Source organism: Oryzias latipes, chromosome 5 (assembly GCF_053564925.1).
Source record: "Oryzias latipes strain Hd-rR chromosome 5, Olatipes_Hd-rR_3.1".
NCBI lineage: Eukaryota > Metazoa > Chordata > Actinopteri > Beloniformes > Adrianichthyidae > Oryzias > Oryzias latipes.
In genome coordinates this window covers 13,217,857-13,237,219 of record NC_136241.1, presented here as the reverse complement: position 1 = coordinate 13,237,219, position 19,363 = coordinate 13,217,857, and the positions used below count along the sequence as shown (strand labels likewise).

General features: G+C 41.5%; 1 protein-coding gene across 2 annotated transcripts; it reads right to left on the bottom strand.

The window, feature by feature from the left end:
- Positions 1-794: 794 nt before the first annotated feature.
- ipo9 (importin 9) lies at positions 795-19,052 on the bottom strand. Of its 2 annotated transcripts, none has more exons than XM_004068699.5 (24): positions 18,711-19,052; positions 15,366-15,427; positions 15,176-15,262; positions 12,431-12,632; positions 11,732-11,820; positions 11,116-11,202; positions 10,846-10,965; positions 10,521-10,621; positions 9,518-9,576; positions 9,287-9,438; positions 9,107-9,205; positions 8,883-8,989; positions 8,659-8,798; positions 7,498-7,660; positions 7,104-7,330; positions 6,875-7,023; positions 6,445-6,573; positions 4,630-4,905; positions 4,368-4,534; positions 4,086-4,219; positions 2,635-2,754; positions 2,421-2,531; positions 1,823-1,899; positions 795-1,546 (listed from the first exon to the last, which is right to left on the bottom strand). In XM_004068699.5, the coding sequence occupies exons 1-24, from the start codon at positions 18,868-18,870 to the stop codon at positions 1,436-1,438; spliced, it is 3,129 nt and encodes a 1,042-aa protein (XP_004068747.1). In that variant the 5' UTR covers positions 18,871-19,052; the 3' UTR covers positions 795-1,435. The 2 variants fall into 2 exon arrangements, with proteins under 2 accessions (XP_004068747.1, XP_011473208.1); XM_011474906.4 differs by having other exon boundaries at positions 2,493-2,531.
- Positions 19,053-19,363: the final 311 nt, after the last annotated feature.

The following is a 19,363-nucleotide window of genomic DNA, read 5'->3' as shown; positions in this document are numbered from 1 at the left end:
TTTGACAACGATGGTGCCAAGTGTCTCAGAATAATAGGCTTAACTGCAGTCAAAATACTGATAAAGTTTGCAGCTGAAATAAGGTTTATTTTCCATGCAGTCGTAACGAACAAAGGACGAGTGGTTAAAAAAGTTTTGTGAAACATTAATGTTGTTAATGTTTTGTGAAGCATTAACACATCTTAATCTTCTGCCCTGACAGACTAGTTCTGGGCAATCAAACGAGTGTGGTATCGGGTTTACCCTAACTTTAACCCTCACCTTAAATGTGTAAAACTCAAAAAGTGAAAAAGTAAAAATTCTCAACAAAAACTTCAAATGAATGCTGGATTCCCTATCAAATATGTCAAATAAAAAGGTTTGAACGCACAGAGCCGTCCAATAATCTCCTAGCCCATGAGTTTAGAGATATTTGTAGAAGCCCTTTTAGTGGAGACAGCTGAATGCCAGTGTTATTTACTTAGCAACTAAAAATAAAGTTTTGGGCCACATACATACACTAATATCCGATAACACTGAGCTACGTCAAGACAAAACAGGTTGCAGTAAAATTCAAGCATTTAAAGGATCCGAGCCTCTGGATCAGGCATTAAACTCAACTACTTGTAATTTTTTCCTGTAAATTGTGTAAACAGTTTGTGTGCTTCGTATTCAGTGGGAATCCAGTCAAATAAGTGATGATCACTACTTTGATTCTTTCAACTGAAAATAGCAGAGTTTGTATATATTTTCATTTATTAAAGATGCTGTATTTTGTGGACACAAGAAAAAAAAACAATCTAGAAATCCATCTGTTACCCTTTAGGGACCTTTATTTAGAAAATGGTTGATCCTAAATAATAATGGGCTATAAGAACACGGTAAAGCTATGAATTACCATGGTAACTGTGCACTTTCCTACCCACCTCACGGACGACAGCTGGTTTGGGGAGCATTTCTTGTCAGAACCAGCGTTGTCTCTTTAATGTAAGGCCGCAGATGATTCTTTTGCTCTCAAACTGTTTCTCGTTTGCTGGCATTCAAGATTAAAGTCTCTTGGTTCAGATTTTGATGTTCCGTTTCGCATAGTTTGTACAGAAACACACAAAAGACGAGCAAAATACAAACAAGACACGATAGAACCGTCCCTTTTCATCTTATTGGTTCCCCTGCTTTCTTCTGGTGAGGTTTTCATCCATTCATCCAGTTTGAATCAGCTCTGAAACTGAAACGTCTGATCGTCTTCAGGCAGAGACAGGTGCCGTCTCACTGTGGAACCTCCCGTCTGGCATACAAAATAACCAGGAATTCATGAGTACGTGTTTTTCCCCACTGTCAGCGCTCTTCCTCTGTCTTTTTGCCATTTTGTAGATTCATCAAGAGCATAAAGTGATGGCATTGGAGGAACATTTTATGATGCAGGATGAAGGTTGAGTTGGAAGCGGCGGGCGGCGGGCTAGAGGCCTATAGACTGCAGGGTCTGTCTCTCAGCGTTGTTGAGGTGGCTTGAGAACACGCTGTAACATGGCTGCTGGGCAAACTGTGTCAGGAAGTCTGTCAGGTAAGCCTGAGAGGGACAGAGAGGCCAAAGTCAAAATAAGGTTATAATTGTAGAAGCTGGAAATGAAAAATGAAAAGATGTAGTGAATGAGACAAATCTACCAGCTCCAGCAGCTCTTTTATAATCCACCAAATTACTGAATCATCTCTGGTGGGTTTTTTTGTTTGGAACATAAACTAATGCATTTATGTGTTCTGTACCATTTCAAAAACTCTCAAACTAAAACTAGGAAAATATACTACGAGACATTGACTGATCAAATTAAAAGTTCAGGGCATTTACCTGTAGATCAACCTGATATATGGGGTCTTTTAACGCATCTGGGTCGTCTTCCTCATCGTCTTCATAATAGTCATCATCTGTACAATGAAAAATAAACAAGATGATAAAGTGTTGTTACATACAGGGGAAGATAATGCCGAAGCTATCTTCACACCGCACTCTGTAAAGCAGCTTCAAGAGGCCACATTCAATGACAAGTCTATGTAAATGCCTTTTGATCTTCTGTTTTCAAATCTCTTGTATCTATGCGTACCTTTTCATTCACAGAAGTGCCAACTGTTTTAAAATCAATTATAGAGGAGAATTTAATAATGGCGGTTTGAATCCAGGCAGGATTCTATGACATCAAGTCTTTCATACATCGGAATGGAGCTGTGAAAGAAAGCCTGGAGCCAGGTTTGCATTTAGCACCAAGCCTCTTCCAACTGTAGGTGGCGGACATGCGCTAGTGAACAGTAGAAAAAGAAACAGAAGCCCCTCCATGGTTGTCCAGTGTGAACACTATGGGCCTCAAGAATGCACTTTAAGCGTGTTCTTGAATGTGCATCAAATGCCTGGTGTGTCTGTAGCTTTAGACTCTATGGCGGAGTGACTGTACCATATCTGTTAGATGCAATAAGATCAGACAGCAGCTGACCAGCCAGTCCTTCATCCTCGTCATCATCCTCACCCTCTTCGTCGTCTTGTTCTTCCCACATACCACTGGAATCTGAAATAAGCAGTTAGCAGCTTATTCAATTATCAGTCATTTCTGATAGAAAAGGTCAAATCCTTGGGTCAGGGCAGCCAAAATCGAAACTTTTCTTCCTAACCTTGACTCCAGTCTGTTGCATTGAACCGGCTGGCGTTCGCCTCCACCACAGTTGACAGCTCATTGATGATCAGTTTAAAGATCTTTACAAGCAAAGGAATGTTGGTCCAGCGCTCTGGGTCTATTCAAAACAAACACATGGTGAGGACAATAAAAACACAGAAGAGATTGAAACCCCAAATTCCTTGTAAATGTAGACTTTCAAATGCTGCAAACACAATGTAAATTTGTGACTAGGGATGTCGCACTCAGCTTTTTTTCGGCCCCAATACGAGTCCGAGTCATTTGATGACGATTGAGTAGCAATGCGATACTTTTGAAACACATACCAAAAACTTAAACGTTTGATAAACTGATCCAGCTTGTGCCCTGTTTTTATCTTATTCGCCACCTTTTATCATTTAACATGATCGGGGCTGATTTCCGACCACATGGTCAGATTGGCACATCCCCAAAGGTGACTTGTATTAAAGTTCTCCTATGTCAGCAGAGCTCAACAATGTGGATTCATGTAAACAGTTAAGTAAAGCCTCAAAAAGAAATAGTTTCATCCATGATTACAATTTAGCCTGATAAAAAAGACCACATTTTCCTCCAAAATGCCTTTACAGGCACCCAAGTCATTTATCAGATGGAGAAGCGGGACTCATCCCTCCAGAAAAAAAGTGTCTGCTCTGCTCTCAGCTCCAGTTGTGACTCTACTCTACTGCGCAATGCGCCTGGTGACGTGTGGTTTGGATGCAGCTGCTCGGCCACAGAAAATCCTTCCATGAATCTTTCTTCACGCTGTTCTTCAGCAGCTCTAAATGGCCATAAAAAGCTTTGATCAATGGAGCAAGAATGTTAGCCTTCCTTGTGCACCTCAGGATCCACTGACCCCACTGTCAGTTTGTAAGGCCTACCGCTTCATGGCAGAGTGGCTGATGTTTCCTACAGCGTCCACAATGTTTTCACACAGTTAGCTGTGGAGTACTTGGAAGACTCTTGACAATTCTCAGCTGGATTTGTGGTACAGTTTGTGACCCATCACAGTATTACACTGGAGTTTACTGAGCTCCTGAGAGTGACCCTTCTTTCACAAGTGTCTGTAGAAGGAGATTTTTTTATACAAGTAGCCATGAAAGAGAATAGAACTCCTGAATTTTCCAGACATTTGCTCTTCAGGAAAACTAGACTTGCAATGTTTGCTGCTCATTCAGGTAACTTCTTCAGATCTGAAGTTCTCTAGATCAACATTTAGAGTCCAGTTGCTCATGGGATATCATGTACTGGATGACTGACCATTGACAGATAAATCCTGAACTAAATTACTTAAATGGATGAGTACATACTTCTGTAAACGTAGTGCATGTGGTTCAGTTAGTAATGGTTCTAGTCTATGGTCAGATTCTGCACTTTCCTTTTGAAAGTCTAAATTACATTTAGTATGATTTGGAAAACTCAGCATCTTACTCTTGGCAGATTTGGAGCGCGTGCGGATGCCGTCATCAGGGTTGTAGATCTCTTCTCCCTTCACCGCCATGTCTTGGAGACGCTTGTCGTCAGTATTAAGACCGTGTTGCAGCAGCTTGCACAGAGCTACACAGCTGTGAGGGATTACAAGAAGCAGACATCAACATTTGGAGGCGCCTCTGTCCTTTAAACCGCTCATGGTTCTGGCTGAATGACAAATATTTCTGGTGGTTGGTAACACAAAGAGAAGGAAAGACAAATTGGAAAGAAAAATGGGCTGACCTGACTTTGCCCTCATACTGTCCGTAAAAAAGATGCTGCCGGCTCATCCACTCCGTCATGACAAACTCCAGGGCAGGTTTTCCTGTAGGCCCAGGCAGACTGCATAAAAACTCTAGCAGAGGTTCCAGCTGAGAGTGAACCAGATGGGCAAAGACCATGATTAGAGACTGCAGAGAGGGATGAGAAAGAAGATCCAGGGAAGCAAGTTAGACAGAGGAGAAGACTAACATTCTGACTGCAGCCCACCTGCTTCAATCTGTACCTGCATGACGGTCGGAGTCTCAGCTTGTTGCATTTTACTCAGGACGGCTCTGAGGATCTGGTCCAGCTGGTCCCCCAGCTCCGTTCCAGCCTGGGAGATGAGCGTTGACACCAACCGTCCTACGAAGGCGGCCGTGAACTCGGAGGAGCGGGGGTCCAGCAGCTGGTTGATCACCTGCATGACGTACCAGAGGCCGCTGTTTCCCTGCTCGTCCCTCCACTGGGCTATCTGCTCCAGGCTAACAGACACGTACGCCCGCAGGCACTCTCCTCCATTCTGGAAGAAACAAAAGGCTCTAGTTCACATGATTTTCAATATCGATCCAAGAAAGTCTAGCATCAACCCTCAGTAGTCTCTGAGATTGCCGGTGAGTTTGCCGATCACATCACCGGTTTACAATGACGTAGGAATGACACCAACAACCCCCTTTAGTAAGGTTTTCATTTAAGATCTAACATGAAGGTTTGAAAAATGTTTTTAGCTTTAAAGATTTTGGTTTAAAAAAACAATTACGACACAATTGTAAATCGTCTTAGAATAAATCCTTGGAAAAATGTTATTGGAGCTTCTTTTTTTAAAAGACAGTCTTCACATAGTTTTGTCTTTGCTTGGTTTTTGGACTTTGAAATGTATTTTCTTTGACTCTACATGTTTGATCTTTATTATAAAACAGAAAAACAGTTTTATACCAATTTTGGGGATTTTTGCAGTTAAAAAAACATTCAGTTATCAGAATTGATGATTTTGTACAGTTTGAGGTTAATTGTGGAATAATTGTGTAAAATAATAAAAAAACATCAGTAAAAAAAAGAAGCTGGGTTTGGACAAAAACAACAGCATTCAAGTAATGCCATGAAAATGGTTTTAAGAGATAAATAAACAGATCAAATTGTAAAGTCGAAAAAAAAACATTTAAAAAGGCCCCAGACAACTTAGGGTTAACTGGTGTGCTGCATATGAATTAGCGGGTAGGTGTGGTTCAAATTGAAACTTGACATCTCTCATATTTGTGAATGTCACCATATTGTAACAAAACGAGGACAAACAAGCCTGACAGTTGTTAGATCCCACCCAGTAAGGCCACACTTCCTCTGAGAATTTGACGGAACCCTGTCAATCATCTCTGATTGTTCATTTCTTTGGATACAACTTCCAATCAAAAAGAAAAGAAAGTTTGTGTCATCAAAACAAACTGTTCTAAAATTCTATTTATCAAAAACATGCCTGTACAGTGAGGCTTATTTGGTAAACAGACTGAGCATCAGTTTATTTCAAATGGACAGCAATTTTAGCCATTTTCAAGGACATAGTTTCTGTAGAGCGGCAGGAGATCATCCGAAATTCACCTCGAAGTTGTGGACTGTTAGTGTAGAAGTAAGCCTCCACTAATTTCCCATTATCCCTTCCTTTTACAATCTCTCCCGCTAGTTTACGTTTTTCTCAACCCCAACCTAACATTACCGCTGTAACAAAATTGGTGCACAGTATTGGAGCTATCCAGCTGTACAGTTTAGATCAGATGTCAGCTCAGATGAGGAAAACAAAGACGGACATGGATCTATTTGTCTGCAAGTGAATGCATCAGAATGGAGCAGAGCAGAGAGCTTGCGGAGTGTAGTTTGTACCTAACAATTACAAACCTTTTCAAACTGCTTTTTTTTCTCTCTGCTCTTGATTCACAGCATTTTGAATCAAGAAAATTAACAGTTTTAATCCAAATTTGCTACATATAAATACATTTAAAGAGAGAGAAATGTAACGAGAACAAAAAAAAAAACAGGGTTTTCATTTCAGTGGGTCTAAAGTGTGTCTCACCTGCATTATTGTGTTGTCGTCTGTGCGTAAAGTGCACTGCGCTACCACAGGAAAGGCCTGACACACCAACATCTCAGACAGCGGCGGTTTTGTGTTTCGAACCACTGTAGTCAAAATATCTATGGAGGTCTGGAGAGAAGAGCACAGACAGAGACGAATGAGTTCTGAGTGATTTTATTTTGAAAATCAGACACCCCATGTAGATAAAAAAACAAGTGAATGGATTTATGGACAAGACCCTCTATGTGGCCCTTGAGGGCTCCCCTCCATTTAACAATGTTATTTGCTTAAAATGATGGAGAGATGGTTTGAAACTGTCTGTGGAACTAAAGATAATACTACATAACAGAAAGAAATGTTTCTTTCTCAGGATCTGACAAACAATGTGGATCAAGGGAAGGGTGTGTGACACTTGAAACTCATTTCTTACAGCGCACAGTCCAGTGGGGATCTTGTCAGGAGGAGCCTGCATGATGCTGACCAGGGTTGGTATGAGCCGCATCTGCATGGGGCCCTGGCAGCCTTCAATCTGCGCCAGCTCTTTAAAAATGTCCTGAGCTGAAGAAGCCACCACAGGGTCTGAGGAGGAGAGATAGAACACCATCAGAGAAAGCGCGGATCAAAAATGAGGCACTCAAATGTCGGAAAGGTAAACAAACCATTATTATATTTAAGGAAGATAGCAATGGTGAGGGGGCAAATCTTGTTCTCAGCACTGGTGGTGAAGGCTGGGTCCACAGTGCAGACGATGCACAGAGTCTCCATGACCAGTGTGAGCACCTCTGAGCTGAACTGGGCGGCCAGCTGGACCAGACCCTCCAGGATGCTGGGCAGGAAGGGCTGAAGTATGTGTGTGCTTTCTGAGAGCTTCAGCTGGTCACAGTATCTGAGGGGGGAACAGGTCATCTTAGCTATTGGAATGATCAAATCGAGACCATCCTTTCTACAATATAGCTCTTACTCTAAGGCTAAAATATCATTTCTAGTTTACTTGGGTGATACAGTCTAAAGAAGTAAAAATAATGCATTTAAAAAGCCCCATGAGCAGCCTACCCCCATATGGCGCGGACTGCGGAGATGCGGACGGATGGAGGCTGACTGTCGTGAAGGCCGCTGACAGTGGCCTGGAGGAACTGCTGGATGAGTTCAGGAGTCATGGCGGCTGTGAAGCGGCTGGCGGCCCACAGAGCTCGGCCGAGGAGGAATGGGGATGCAGCTGCAAACACGAAACGGAACAACATCTGTGTATTTTAACAAATTTCATGAATGAGCTCAGGCAAAAAAAAGTCAAACTTTTGGAAAAAAAAAATATGTTAAAAATTAACCTTAAAAACAACCACAATTTACGTTTAATATTTCAATCGTTGTTCAAACTTAACTGAGAAAAACAGCCCTTTTTACAGTTTTCTTCTCAATCTAAACCAAGGTGGGCCAACCCCGACCCGGGGGCCATATGCTGCCCTTAAATTATTTAATCTGGCCCGCCAAACTGGAATAAATTATATTGATAATCCTTAATAATATTTTATTTTCATTTTAGATGGTGCACTACAAATACACTGACCTTTTATCAGGTGCAGAAAATATTCTGGTGTTGGAAAATTGGTCCATGTGTTTTTAAGTCTGACAGTCATTTTCTCCATAATTCCAACAGCACACCAATGGAAAATTCCTTTAAATTTACTTTTTTTTTCTTCCAGAGGAACATCAACCGATCGGTGCAAATGGTACTAAAATAAGAACGATAGCCTCAGTTCTGAAATTAAAAACTCCAAAATGTTCTGTTTGAAAATATACTGATTATTTTTCAATCAAAATTAAAGCATGTTTTTGTCCAGATTATAGTTATTTCTTCCTTTTATGAGGTGGATTACAAAAACCCTCCACGCATCAGCTCCTGGGCCGACCTTTCGTTAAATAGTTGGCCACCAGTGATCTCACCTCTGCAAAGTGCAGCTCATTACTGCAGAGTACAGTATAGATGGCATTTGGGAACACAACCCAGATTTGCTCTTAAATAACTTTTCAACCTTTAGTTGTTTTCTAACCGTGGATGAGGCCTCCCACTGTTGTGGTGAAAATGACTTGTGAGATCATTGAAATCTGCTCATCTACTGCAAACCGCTAATGTAGCAGCCGTGGGTCACGATCTAAAAACGTCCCTGCAGGTTTGTGCAACAACATGCCAGAAAAATCCAGAGGACTCAAACTTACACGGCAAGTTCAGATCAGACAAGATGACACCAGCCAGAAATCCGTGCATGTCAAACTGGACGCGGCCGTTCTTTACATTCTCCGTTATGATGGTCTTGACAGAGCCCAGAGCCAACATACACGCTTCGTGAATCTTCCACCTAGTATTGTGACAAACATGCATATACGAGATATTTATCAAATTCTTCTTTGAGTCAAAACAGGAGGTCAGAGTCTGTCCTCACCAGTGCTCATTGCCAGTGTTTTTGGCCTGCTCCGCCTCCTGCAGGTGTCTGGTTGCAGCCGCGGCGAGTGCTGCTGCACTCTCATTCTGAAACTCTGCAGCCACAGTCTGCAGTTGAAATGGTTAGCATCATTACACAGAAAGACAGGAGTCTTTAGTTTTAACAAAACCAAATAGTTTTAACAAAACCAAAGTACTTTCTAATGTCCAAACCGAAGAACTCACCAGCAGCAGGTCCTGAGCGGAGATCCTGACAGAATAAGAAAGGCTGTCATCATCTTCATCTTCTACAAACTGCTGAGGATTTGCCGTCCACACTTTGATCTAAAGACAGAGCAAACCAGCAAAATGAAACATTCCAGGATGTTTGACAGATTCCTTAAGCCGGATCTAGATTTGACTCACCTGGTCTTCTGTGATCTGCATGTATAAGATGATGTAGTAGATGAGTTCGGGCAGCGCTTTCTTCACCGTGCTTTTAAACTTTTTTTTCTCCAGTAGTGTGTGGACAAAGTCGAAGATGCTGAAGACCAGATTCTCAAAGCCCAAGACCTCACCTGGAGAAAGCAAGCATCCAAGACGGCTGTGGCCACACAGACTTTGGTTCCCAAACGTTTCATTGAAGATTCTGCTCACCATCTGAGTCAATGGGGTCATCCACTTCCTCTGTGTAGTTGACTTCTGTTCTAACATAGGTGAGCGACCGCTAAGGAAAATCTCATTTTAGTTGTAACTTTTTTTAAGTATAAAGACTCATTCCAATGAAAAAAAGTGTTTTTGGCATTCTTAATATGTCTTTGTAGCATTTTTCTCATGATGGAAGAAAGACATATATAAAGAAAATTAGGATTAAAGCCAAATTTGTGAATATTTCTTTATTCAAATCGTGGTAAACTGGGAGCAGACCAAAAAAAAGCCTTTTGCGGGAGCAACAATTGGATCCATGTATGTCCTCATTTTCCTCGTCTGAGCTGAGATCTGGTTCAAAACTGTACGGCTGGATGGCTACAATATTTCTCGTCATTTTTGTTGAAGCTGTAATGTTAGGTTGGGGTTGTGAGGACATGTTAGCTAGCGGGAGAGAGTGTAAGATAGTGATGATGAAAAATCATCACGGGCCGTCAGTACCGCCCGCAATTCAGAGGCGAACTTCTAATGAGTTCCTACTGCTATCCTGGAACTATGTCACAGAAAACAACAGATTTCTTTGATTTTGGCTAAAAACAGCAACATTCAGAACACGAACAAACACAAGGACACTTCTGAAATTTGGTTGTGCATGTAACATGTCACAATGACAATAAAGCCTATTCTATTCTATTCTCGTACTTAAAAGACCACTGGGAAAACTTTTACAATAAATCAAAATCTAATTGAATTGGGAATTTAAGCTGATCATAGAAGTTTCACCAATAATGTAACAAATGTGCAGCTTTTTTGGTGAACACTGTGCAAAAATGTATAGTAAAATTTTAAAAAAGAAAGCTTTTTTATTTTCCCAATCTCATAGATATTTGAATGAAGGCTCAGAGACTGATATTTAGGAAAGGAACCTTCAGGTTAAACTACAATATAAAATAGTGACTGCAAAAGCAGCCCTAAAGTGAGTCAGTAAGCCATACAGACATTGTTAGGATATAAAGCTGCACTTTCAGTCAGTGTATCCCACACGATGGGCAATATCTGCTGCATGGAGAACACCATGGGTTTGGGGAAGTTCTTCACCAATGCTGTAACTGCCTGTAGAACCAAACAGGAAAGTCATTGGGTCACATTTTGCCATGGTAACCCCCATTTATCTAGATTAGTGTACAGTACAGACCAAAGGTTTGGACACACCTTCTCATTCAAATGAATGGGATGTTGTGTCCAAACTTTTGGTCTGTACTGTAAATTGCTTAAAAAGTTCCCATTTATCCTCAAAGGTTTTTGTTTTTTCTTATTTAGTTCATAAAACTTCCAACCTTCAGAACCTCCATCTTAAGGCCACTGTCAGAAGAGGGTCCATCAGGCATCCGCAGAGCCTGCACAAACGCTTCTGTAAACTGCTGGACCACTGGGAAGATCAATGCTTTGGCTGCACCCTGAACACAGATGACACGGTTATCCAATCAAACAACCAACTTGAAAGCATCTCTATGACTGTCTTATCTCTGTATGTTTTTAAATAAATAGCTCTATTACCCAGCTCCTAAAAACTGATTTCATCTTTCAGGTGGAAACGTTTACCTCACCTTTTCAAGCTCTTCAATAGCACAGATGAGGTTGGCACAAATGGTGAAAATCTCCACTGCTCTGGCGCGAGTCCGAATACTGTAAACCTGCAAAGCATCAGGATATGAAGGATTTCAAAGAAAGCACAGTGTTTGGATACAAAACTCCATGGTATTTTTAAAAAAATGTTATTACAGTATTCCCTCATTTACTGTGAGGGTTTGAAAAAAAATGCAATAGGTGAAGTCTGCAAAGTAAGACTAGGCTTTATAGATGCTTTAAGGCTGTGAAACCCCTCACTGCATACTTTGTAAACAACCTTTCTCAGACATTTTGATACTTTTCTCTATTGTTTATGTGAATTAAGCAAATTGAATACATTCTGTACAGGAGACACAGCAGGGAGGAGGTCGACTGACAATGGTCTACAGCCAATCAGGACACAGAAAACGGTTCAAAGTGACAACAACAAAAAAGAATTGGAAAACTGCACAGACAAAAAAAACAAAAAAAAATAAAAAATCAGTGAAACAGCAAGACAGGAAAAGTTGAACCGTGATATGGTGAGGGAACACTGTAATGGAAAAAAGCTTCATGTGCTATGCTATAACTAGCAGAAGTGTAGTTGTGGCGCACCTCTGCCATGGTAAAGATCTTGTACATCTCAGGTAAGATGACCGGAGCCACAAGAGGCATCTGTGTATCGGTCACCTCTCGAGTAAACTCTGCACAAGAACACAACAAAGACACGGTTTCCACCTCTGTGGGTGAACTTTGAAAAGCCCTCCAATGCAAAAACATCCATGCAGCGTTTAAATGTCATCCACGTTTGTGAAAAGAAGAAACAATAAGTGGATGTATTAAAGGGCCTATACCATGCAAAAACAATGTTTTGATCCATTCATGATCCGTTCAGGAATCTGTGTGCCAAAGATGATATATGATCATATACATGGATATTGTTTATTGTAAAAAGCATGGTATAGGCCCTTTAATTCAACAGGAGTGCACTTAAACCTCAATTTAACAATTTAACCAGGACTCAAGCTGAAAAAGGGAACTGAAAACAGACTGTATAAACAGAAAAGCTGCTACTATGTCAACCAGCATAAAAGAATCCTTTTTGTTTTGACTAAGTGGAGAAATTTGGGTGCATAATGCCAATGTGCTGAAGCACGTGTGGATTTAAGCACTATTTCTAGGTGAGGCAGGAAGCAGCAAATAATACATTCAGAAAAAGAAACCAGTCAGGTTTAAGAGCTCTTTGCAGTCCAGTTTATGCTTTTAGTTGCAGTTTGTTGTAAGTTTCATAGCTTACATCATATTCTGACAAACCTGTGAGGACCCTCATGGCACCATGTACTGCACTGACATCTCCACTGATCAGCATCTCCATCAGCAGGGTGAAGAGCTGAGGCCACGCCTCGGGCCAGTCCCAGTGGGCGATGGCTGAAACGGCGTACGCCACGCTGGAGCGCACTTTGCTAATGGACTCCCGCAAACCGCTCGGTAGCAGCTCCCTGATGGCAGCCTTAGCCTGCAGGGATACAAGGACAGCTGACTTCAGATCCATCAAGATCCAGTTCAAAGGTCTGAACAATCATCCAAATGAACAGACATTTCTATTCATTTTCCCATAAGCTACATCAGGAGATACTGCAAATCATAAGAAGCACTATCGTCTCATGTAGACTAGCTCTATGCCCAAATAGGCAAACACAACAAATGTCCCTTCTTACTGAATCCACACAGAAGCAGATCATGGTTCTCTCAACCAGTTTCTTCTTTTAAGAGTTAGTGCTTTGCATTCATGAGGAAAAACCTGTAGCCAGGTGTATGAACTTAGTTCTGGACTCTTAACATCCAGGACAAAAAAGTTTAAAAAGAAACCAGATAGACCAACAGAAAAGATGTGAGTTTGATTTTTTAGACTTTCCTACTAACTGAATGATGATGGAAGAAGGAGGTTCATGATCAGGGATATTTGACTTTGCCGCTACCAGGTCCTGATTCAATACTCTTGTAACACACTAAAAAAAATGAACAAACATAAAAGATAGATTTTTCAATTTATTTTATCATTTAACACTTAAAAAATTCACATCTGTAAAGTAGCTTGAACAATCAAGTAAAAAAAATAGTACAACTATGTGTTGTTACTTTTTTTTGGCATATTCCTCCGGGGGTTGCCACGACGAATCACATTTCATTGCACAGGTGGTTTGATGCCCTTCCTGACACAACCCTGTATTTTATCCGGGCTGGAGACCAGCATCCAGACTTGGGACCCCCTTATGACTGCATAGTTAAGCAGGGTTAAGAAGGGTCTTGTCCAAGGATCCACACCGGAGGAAGCTCATCAACCCTGGTAAACAAACCCTGGTTTCCCATGCACCAGTCCTACACCCAGCCAACCTAAATCCCTCCTAACCCACCTAAAATAGTGCAACTATCAAGTAGAAAATGGTTAACTATTAACTAGTAAAAATTAGCGATAAATAGTCTTGCGAGAAGGTTTGGTGACTGTAGCATTATGGTCTTTTGTGATTAATTATGATCAATATTTACTTGAAAAATTCTTAAAAATGAAAGAAGAAGATTTTGTCCTAAAATCTTTTCAGCAGTAGGACAATAAGGCTATACGGTAATTATTCACGAGAGAAACTTTGGTGAATGTGGCTTTAGGATCTTCAGAACAATTGAACATTTTTGATCAGATGTGATTCATAACCTAAAAACAAAAAAAAAACAATGACTTTCATCCAAAATTGATGTTGTAGCAAGAATGTGATGGTGAATTTTCAAGACTAGCTCATATCAGTGTAACCGTTTAACAGTTTCTTTTGTTTTTGACAGATTATGATGTTTTTTGATCATCTTTTCCTTTATAAAATAAATATCCTGTCGCCCATTTATCAAGTACTCGGGATACAACTTTCAACTCCGATCACGTCTAAAACTATGTGATCAGGACCGATTTCGGATCAGGACATCCCTGTGCACTAGTGTAAGCCGTCGTTCGTCCATCGTAATCGATGAGGACCATCTTAGATCATCTGGGTCAGGGAACGTGGGTGCGCAGATGGCTAGTCAGTCCTATCTGCGCACGAAAGGTTCTGGGACAGTGAGGGCAGGGAATGGAGGCTGATGTTTGGGGATTAGCCGCACGGGCCTTCCTCACTTGGCGCTGCAGTTGAGCCGCAGCTGTCCTGTTTGCTTCGCACCATTTTGCGCCTGTTTGGACTTGGGAGCGCCAGGTGTTTTTGTTCATGGCATCATTTTCAAAGCAGGCAGGGTTCAGGTTGAAGGCTTTCAGGGAATATTTAAGAGTGTCCTTGAACCGTTTCTTGGGACATCCCACAACAGTTCACCATACAGGAGTCTCTTTGGCAGCCGGTGGTCTGGCATGCGGACGACGTGGCCAGCCCAACGTAATTGATACTGCATCAGGATGGTATGGATGCTGGGCAGGCCGGCACGGGCAAGGACTTCAGTATCAGGGACCTTGTCTTGCCACCTGATGGCCTGGAGGCGTCTGAGGCATGAGGTGTGGAAATGGTTCAGCTTCCTGGCGTAGCGCTGGTACACTGTCCAGGTCTCGCAGGCATACAGTAGCGTAGGGAGGACGATGGCACGGTACACCTTCAGCTTGGTGGCCAAGCTGATGCCTCTTCTGTTCCAGACATTCCAGTGTGCTTACACTAGTGTAAGCACACTGGATGAAAAACACTGAAATGGACCAACAGAGGAGGACGTTTGCAGACTTTCCTACAAACTGTTTGATAATGTAAGAGGGGTGCTCATGATTTCCATCCAGCCATTTTTGAGAGTTCTTCATGGATATAGAAGTTTTTAACAACAATATGTTCGATTTTGAATTTGGGATAAATGTACACTAACTTTCAAGTCTGATTTCACAATCTGAACACTCAGTGTGGAAGGTTCTGACGTACATTCGAGTACAGAAGGAATTTCAGAAGCATCTGCACATTGTGTTTAGTTTTGAGGACCGTCAGTCTTATAATTTTTAATACAAATAAAAAGGTTCAAAAGCAGCTGAAGTCAGTATGGACGGCTTACCTGGTCTGTAGTTTCTGGAGGCCTGAACTTCTCTGACTGGGAACACCAGTGAGTCTCAACATACTGTTTCAGGATGACTGAGGCCAACTGCAAGCAGATGAACATGTGACAGGGGTAATCAGAGCCACATGGTTTTGTATCCAGGACTGGAGGACCTGCTTTGTTTCTCAGAAATGTACTTTCTGCTCACCTGGCGGATGGCGAGCGCTCCCTGAGGATCCACTGTCAGCTCTGCCAGATGGACGCCAAACTCTAAAGAATATCGACAGCACAGAAAATCAACATCTTAAAGGGCCTATATCATGCAAAAATCAACTTTTTGAGCTGTTAAGTGTATTATAACGTTAATGCCTCACAAAAAACAACCCAAAGCAGTATTTTTGATCCATTCACGCATTTCTGAGAATTCCTCTAAAAACTTCTCTGAGCATCAGCATCACCCAATCCATGAAAACAAGCGGGTTCTCACATTGTGACGTAGATAAGTGAAGAACAGCCCCTTCCAGGAAGAGTCTGTGCTGCCAGCACCACCCCCAGGTCAACACAAACACACTTTCTTCACTGGGCTAGCAGTGTTCGGCAAAAACACTTTGCTTTTATAGACACAATATGCACATCCATCTTTGCAGAAGTTCGGATGATGTTTGTTTTTGTGGGAGAAACTCAGACACGCTGCAGACGCCGACTATAGGTTGATGTCATAAAATGGGCGGAACCCACAAGCAGTGAAAGGCGGGGCCTCAGAGATGAGTCGTCTTACTTCTGGGTAAGAAAATGAGCTAGGAAAATAAATATTTTATTAAAAAATGCTTCTTTAGGTAATATATGATCATATATATGGATATAGTTTACTCCAAAAAGAGTAAACTATATCTCTTATATATGCAAGGAAAGCAAGATAAAGGCACTTTTTTTGTGTTCTTGTGGCATTTTTTTTATAATGGAGGACATATATTAAGAAAGTTGATCTCAAATTGCATGTATGAATTTTTCTATATTCATATCGTAAATCAGGACTATGGAGTGAGTTTTTGTGCCATTTCTACAAGCGCAACATCACTGTTTAAAAATGTTGTGTGCTCAAAAAATTATTTTGCACTTGAAACAGAGAAAAGCACTTGAAACTCAAAAAATACATGCAAACAAAACAATTTGACTCCTGAAACCTAAACAAACGTTTTGCACAAGAGAAATGATCTCTCTTCTGCACTCGAAACAGAGCAGGGCACAAATGCTGCCACAAAAGCAAACTACTGTACATGTATTTTTCTGTTTTAACTTCAAAATACTTTTTTCAGCACACAAGATTTTTAAAGTTTTACCCACAAAACAGTGAGTGTTGCGGTTGGCATCATGGCACAAACATCCCTCCTTACCAGGAGCAGACAAGTAAAAAATGCAATCTTAAAAGGAGCGTATTTGTGAGTGACATAGAAAACACACTGGGTGGGCCACAAGCTCCCAACTCTCAGCAACTGGGAGGGGAAGGGGGGCGGGGTTGCTATATGCCAACAGTCCCGCCCACAACTCAGAGCCAAATTTCTACTAAAGTGCTGCCGCTCTGCAGAAACTATGTCCTGGAAACCGTCTCAGGTTTTTTTGATTTTTGCATAATTAAAAGACCACGGGAACTGCTTTTGCAAAGCATGATTGAAGTGGGTCAATGATGAGACTGAGCCTACATATTTTTGGATATTATAATTAACAGGGGAAGTGCCAAAGATGAAAAAAAACTAGCATGAGTAGCATAAACGGCAGCTTTAACTGTCAAGTTGGGTCATATTCACTTCATAGGATCTATAAAGCCATAACAGTAACAAAAATGGCATGTGTTGATTTCTTTTACTCTTCTGAGAGTCAGCACGCCACAATCAGAGATAACATTAAAATATTTTGGCTAACAGCTATCAATGAACCGGCTGCAAGGCAAGCGGACTCATGCCAGTCGAGAGCAGCAAGCAGGCACAATGTGAGACGGATAACTCTGGATCAGCAGCAACCTCAGTTCTGTCCCTCCAACTGGGTTTTACCAAAAGTGACATCAGGCATCCGAAGACAATGTTAGTGCTGACAGTTCTGCAGAGCAGCTGCCTTAGAGAGGGGCCTGTGGAAAGGGCAGCCGGGACAATAAAAAGTCAGAGGCGGGGCCTGAGCTCCACTCACTGTATTCATTAACTACAGTTGAACTACGACGAGGATCAGGGCAACAATAAAAGAAGAAAAATAAAGATGTGAGAATAAAGTTGTAAAAGTATGAGGAAAAAAGTCAAATATTGTCAAGATTAAAGTTGGAATTTCTCCCAAATATGAGTGACTTTGTCTTCTAAAGAGGCCCAGTTTCCTGTGTGTCCTTAAACTTGTATTGGTTTTTATTTTTTGTTGTTTATATTTTTCTCAGTAAACAGTCTTGCCTCATAAATTTATTAGCTTAATCTAGAAAATTTAAACTTCTGAAGTAACTACTTTGGTAAAATACTTTTCTCTTGCAATTTTACAACTTTATTTTTGTAAAATCTTTACTTTATTCTTATAATTTTACAAAAAAATTTTTTATAAATCGTTGACTTTTTTGACTACTCTCATAATTGTATGACTTCATTCTCGTATATTGTTTACTTTAATCTCATAAATGTATTTATTCATTTAATGGTGACCCAAATACTCTGTCATACTATACTACTAGAAAGTATGTTCCCAATAATAACTCATTTGAGTCACTTCTACTTAATGTGTTCAGGTACTTATCGATGCTAAGTGCTTCTTAAAAGGGAAAACATTGAATTAAATCTGTTATGATTTTAAAGTTTTGAAACTGAAGCACAGAGAACATTCATGTCTTCCCCCCCTGGAGTGTTGCTGATGCAGGAAGCTGCCAGCCCGTTAGGCGGGATCTTCTGGACGAGCCCGGGGTGACGAGGAGCGGGAAAGATGTCAGCGTAACCATGGCGACGAGAAAATTAAGCATGGAGTACTGGAATGACAGCATTTTCAGCCTATTTTTAATGTAAAAATATATAAATATAGTCATTAAGGTCGAGACGATTATGCATTCCGATACACAATCGGCCGTTAAGTGTGTGCGTGAGTTTCTCTCTTTTTAAAGTAGCATTGGCAAAAAGGACGTTACTACTTCAGCAGGTTTTAGGAAACGTAGTAAACAGTTCACCGGGCTGCAGCAGCAGCGCCGGGTTCCACGCATTTTCCCATCCATGTGCTTATCAATTGACCACGGCACGTCCAACACAGAGTGACGCGGTGAACAACATTTTCCTCAAAGTTCGAGCAAAGAAAAAAAGAGCTTAAAAACTGGAGTTTTAACGACTAACGCAATAGTCACCAACTTGTGAAAATGTGGCCTAACGTTAGCTAAACTGACACGGGGGAAGTTCCCCTGCTAACACTTTAGCTGTTAGCTCTGGACCAGTTTCTTTCCCAGATGACAGCAGCTGTCCGTCGGTTGCTAATCTGTGCGGAGGCGCGTGCCATTAGCCGACACCGCGAGACTGGTAATGATCGGACACCGCCGGCCACTCACCTTCCGTCACTTCCAACACTTTGATCTGCTCCTCCGCTGCGGTGCGCACTTCTTGAACCGGTGACAGGATAGCTGTCAGCGTCTCCATCAGAGCCTCCTTCAGCCCTTGCTGGACAGGACCGGCAACCGGACCGGCACGAGCATTCTCCGCCGCACTCATGCCTATCGATGTTGTAGAATCAGTCCACCTGTAGAGGAGCAGAGATCTACAGCCTCACGGAGGTGCAGCGCGCCAATGCATAGAAAAACGGGGGCGGGGTTTAGGGAGAGGAAGCGCGTTCAGTTCACTCCTCCGGCCTGGTTCGAGCCATGTGGGTATTTGGTTGTTGTTTTCTAACTCTCGCTCCCCCTAGTGGAGGGGAGGACATTATTACAACTCGTCTTTCAAATATTACAGTGAGTAATCTTTATACACTGACCAAAAATATAAACGCAACAATGTTGTTATTGCTCCCATTTTTTATGGTATGAACTCAAAGATGTGAAACATTTTCCACATACACAAAATAACCAGTTCTCTGAAATATTGTTCACAAATCTGTCTAAATCTGTGATAGTGAGCACTTCTCCTTTACCAAGACAATCCATCCCACCTCGCAGGTGTGCCATATCAAGATGCTGATTAGACAGCATGAAAATTGCACAGGTGTGCC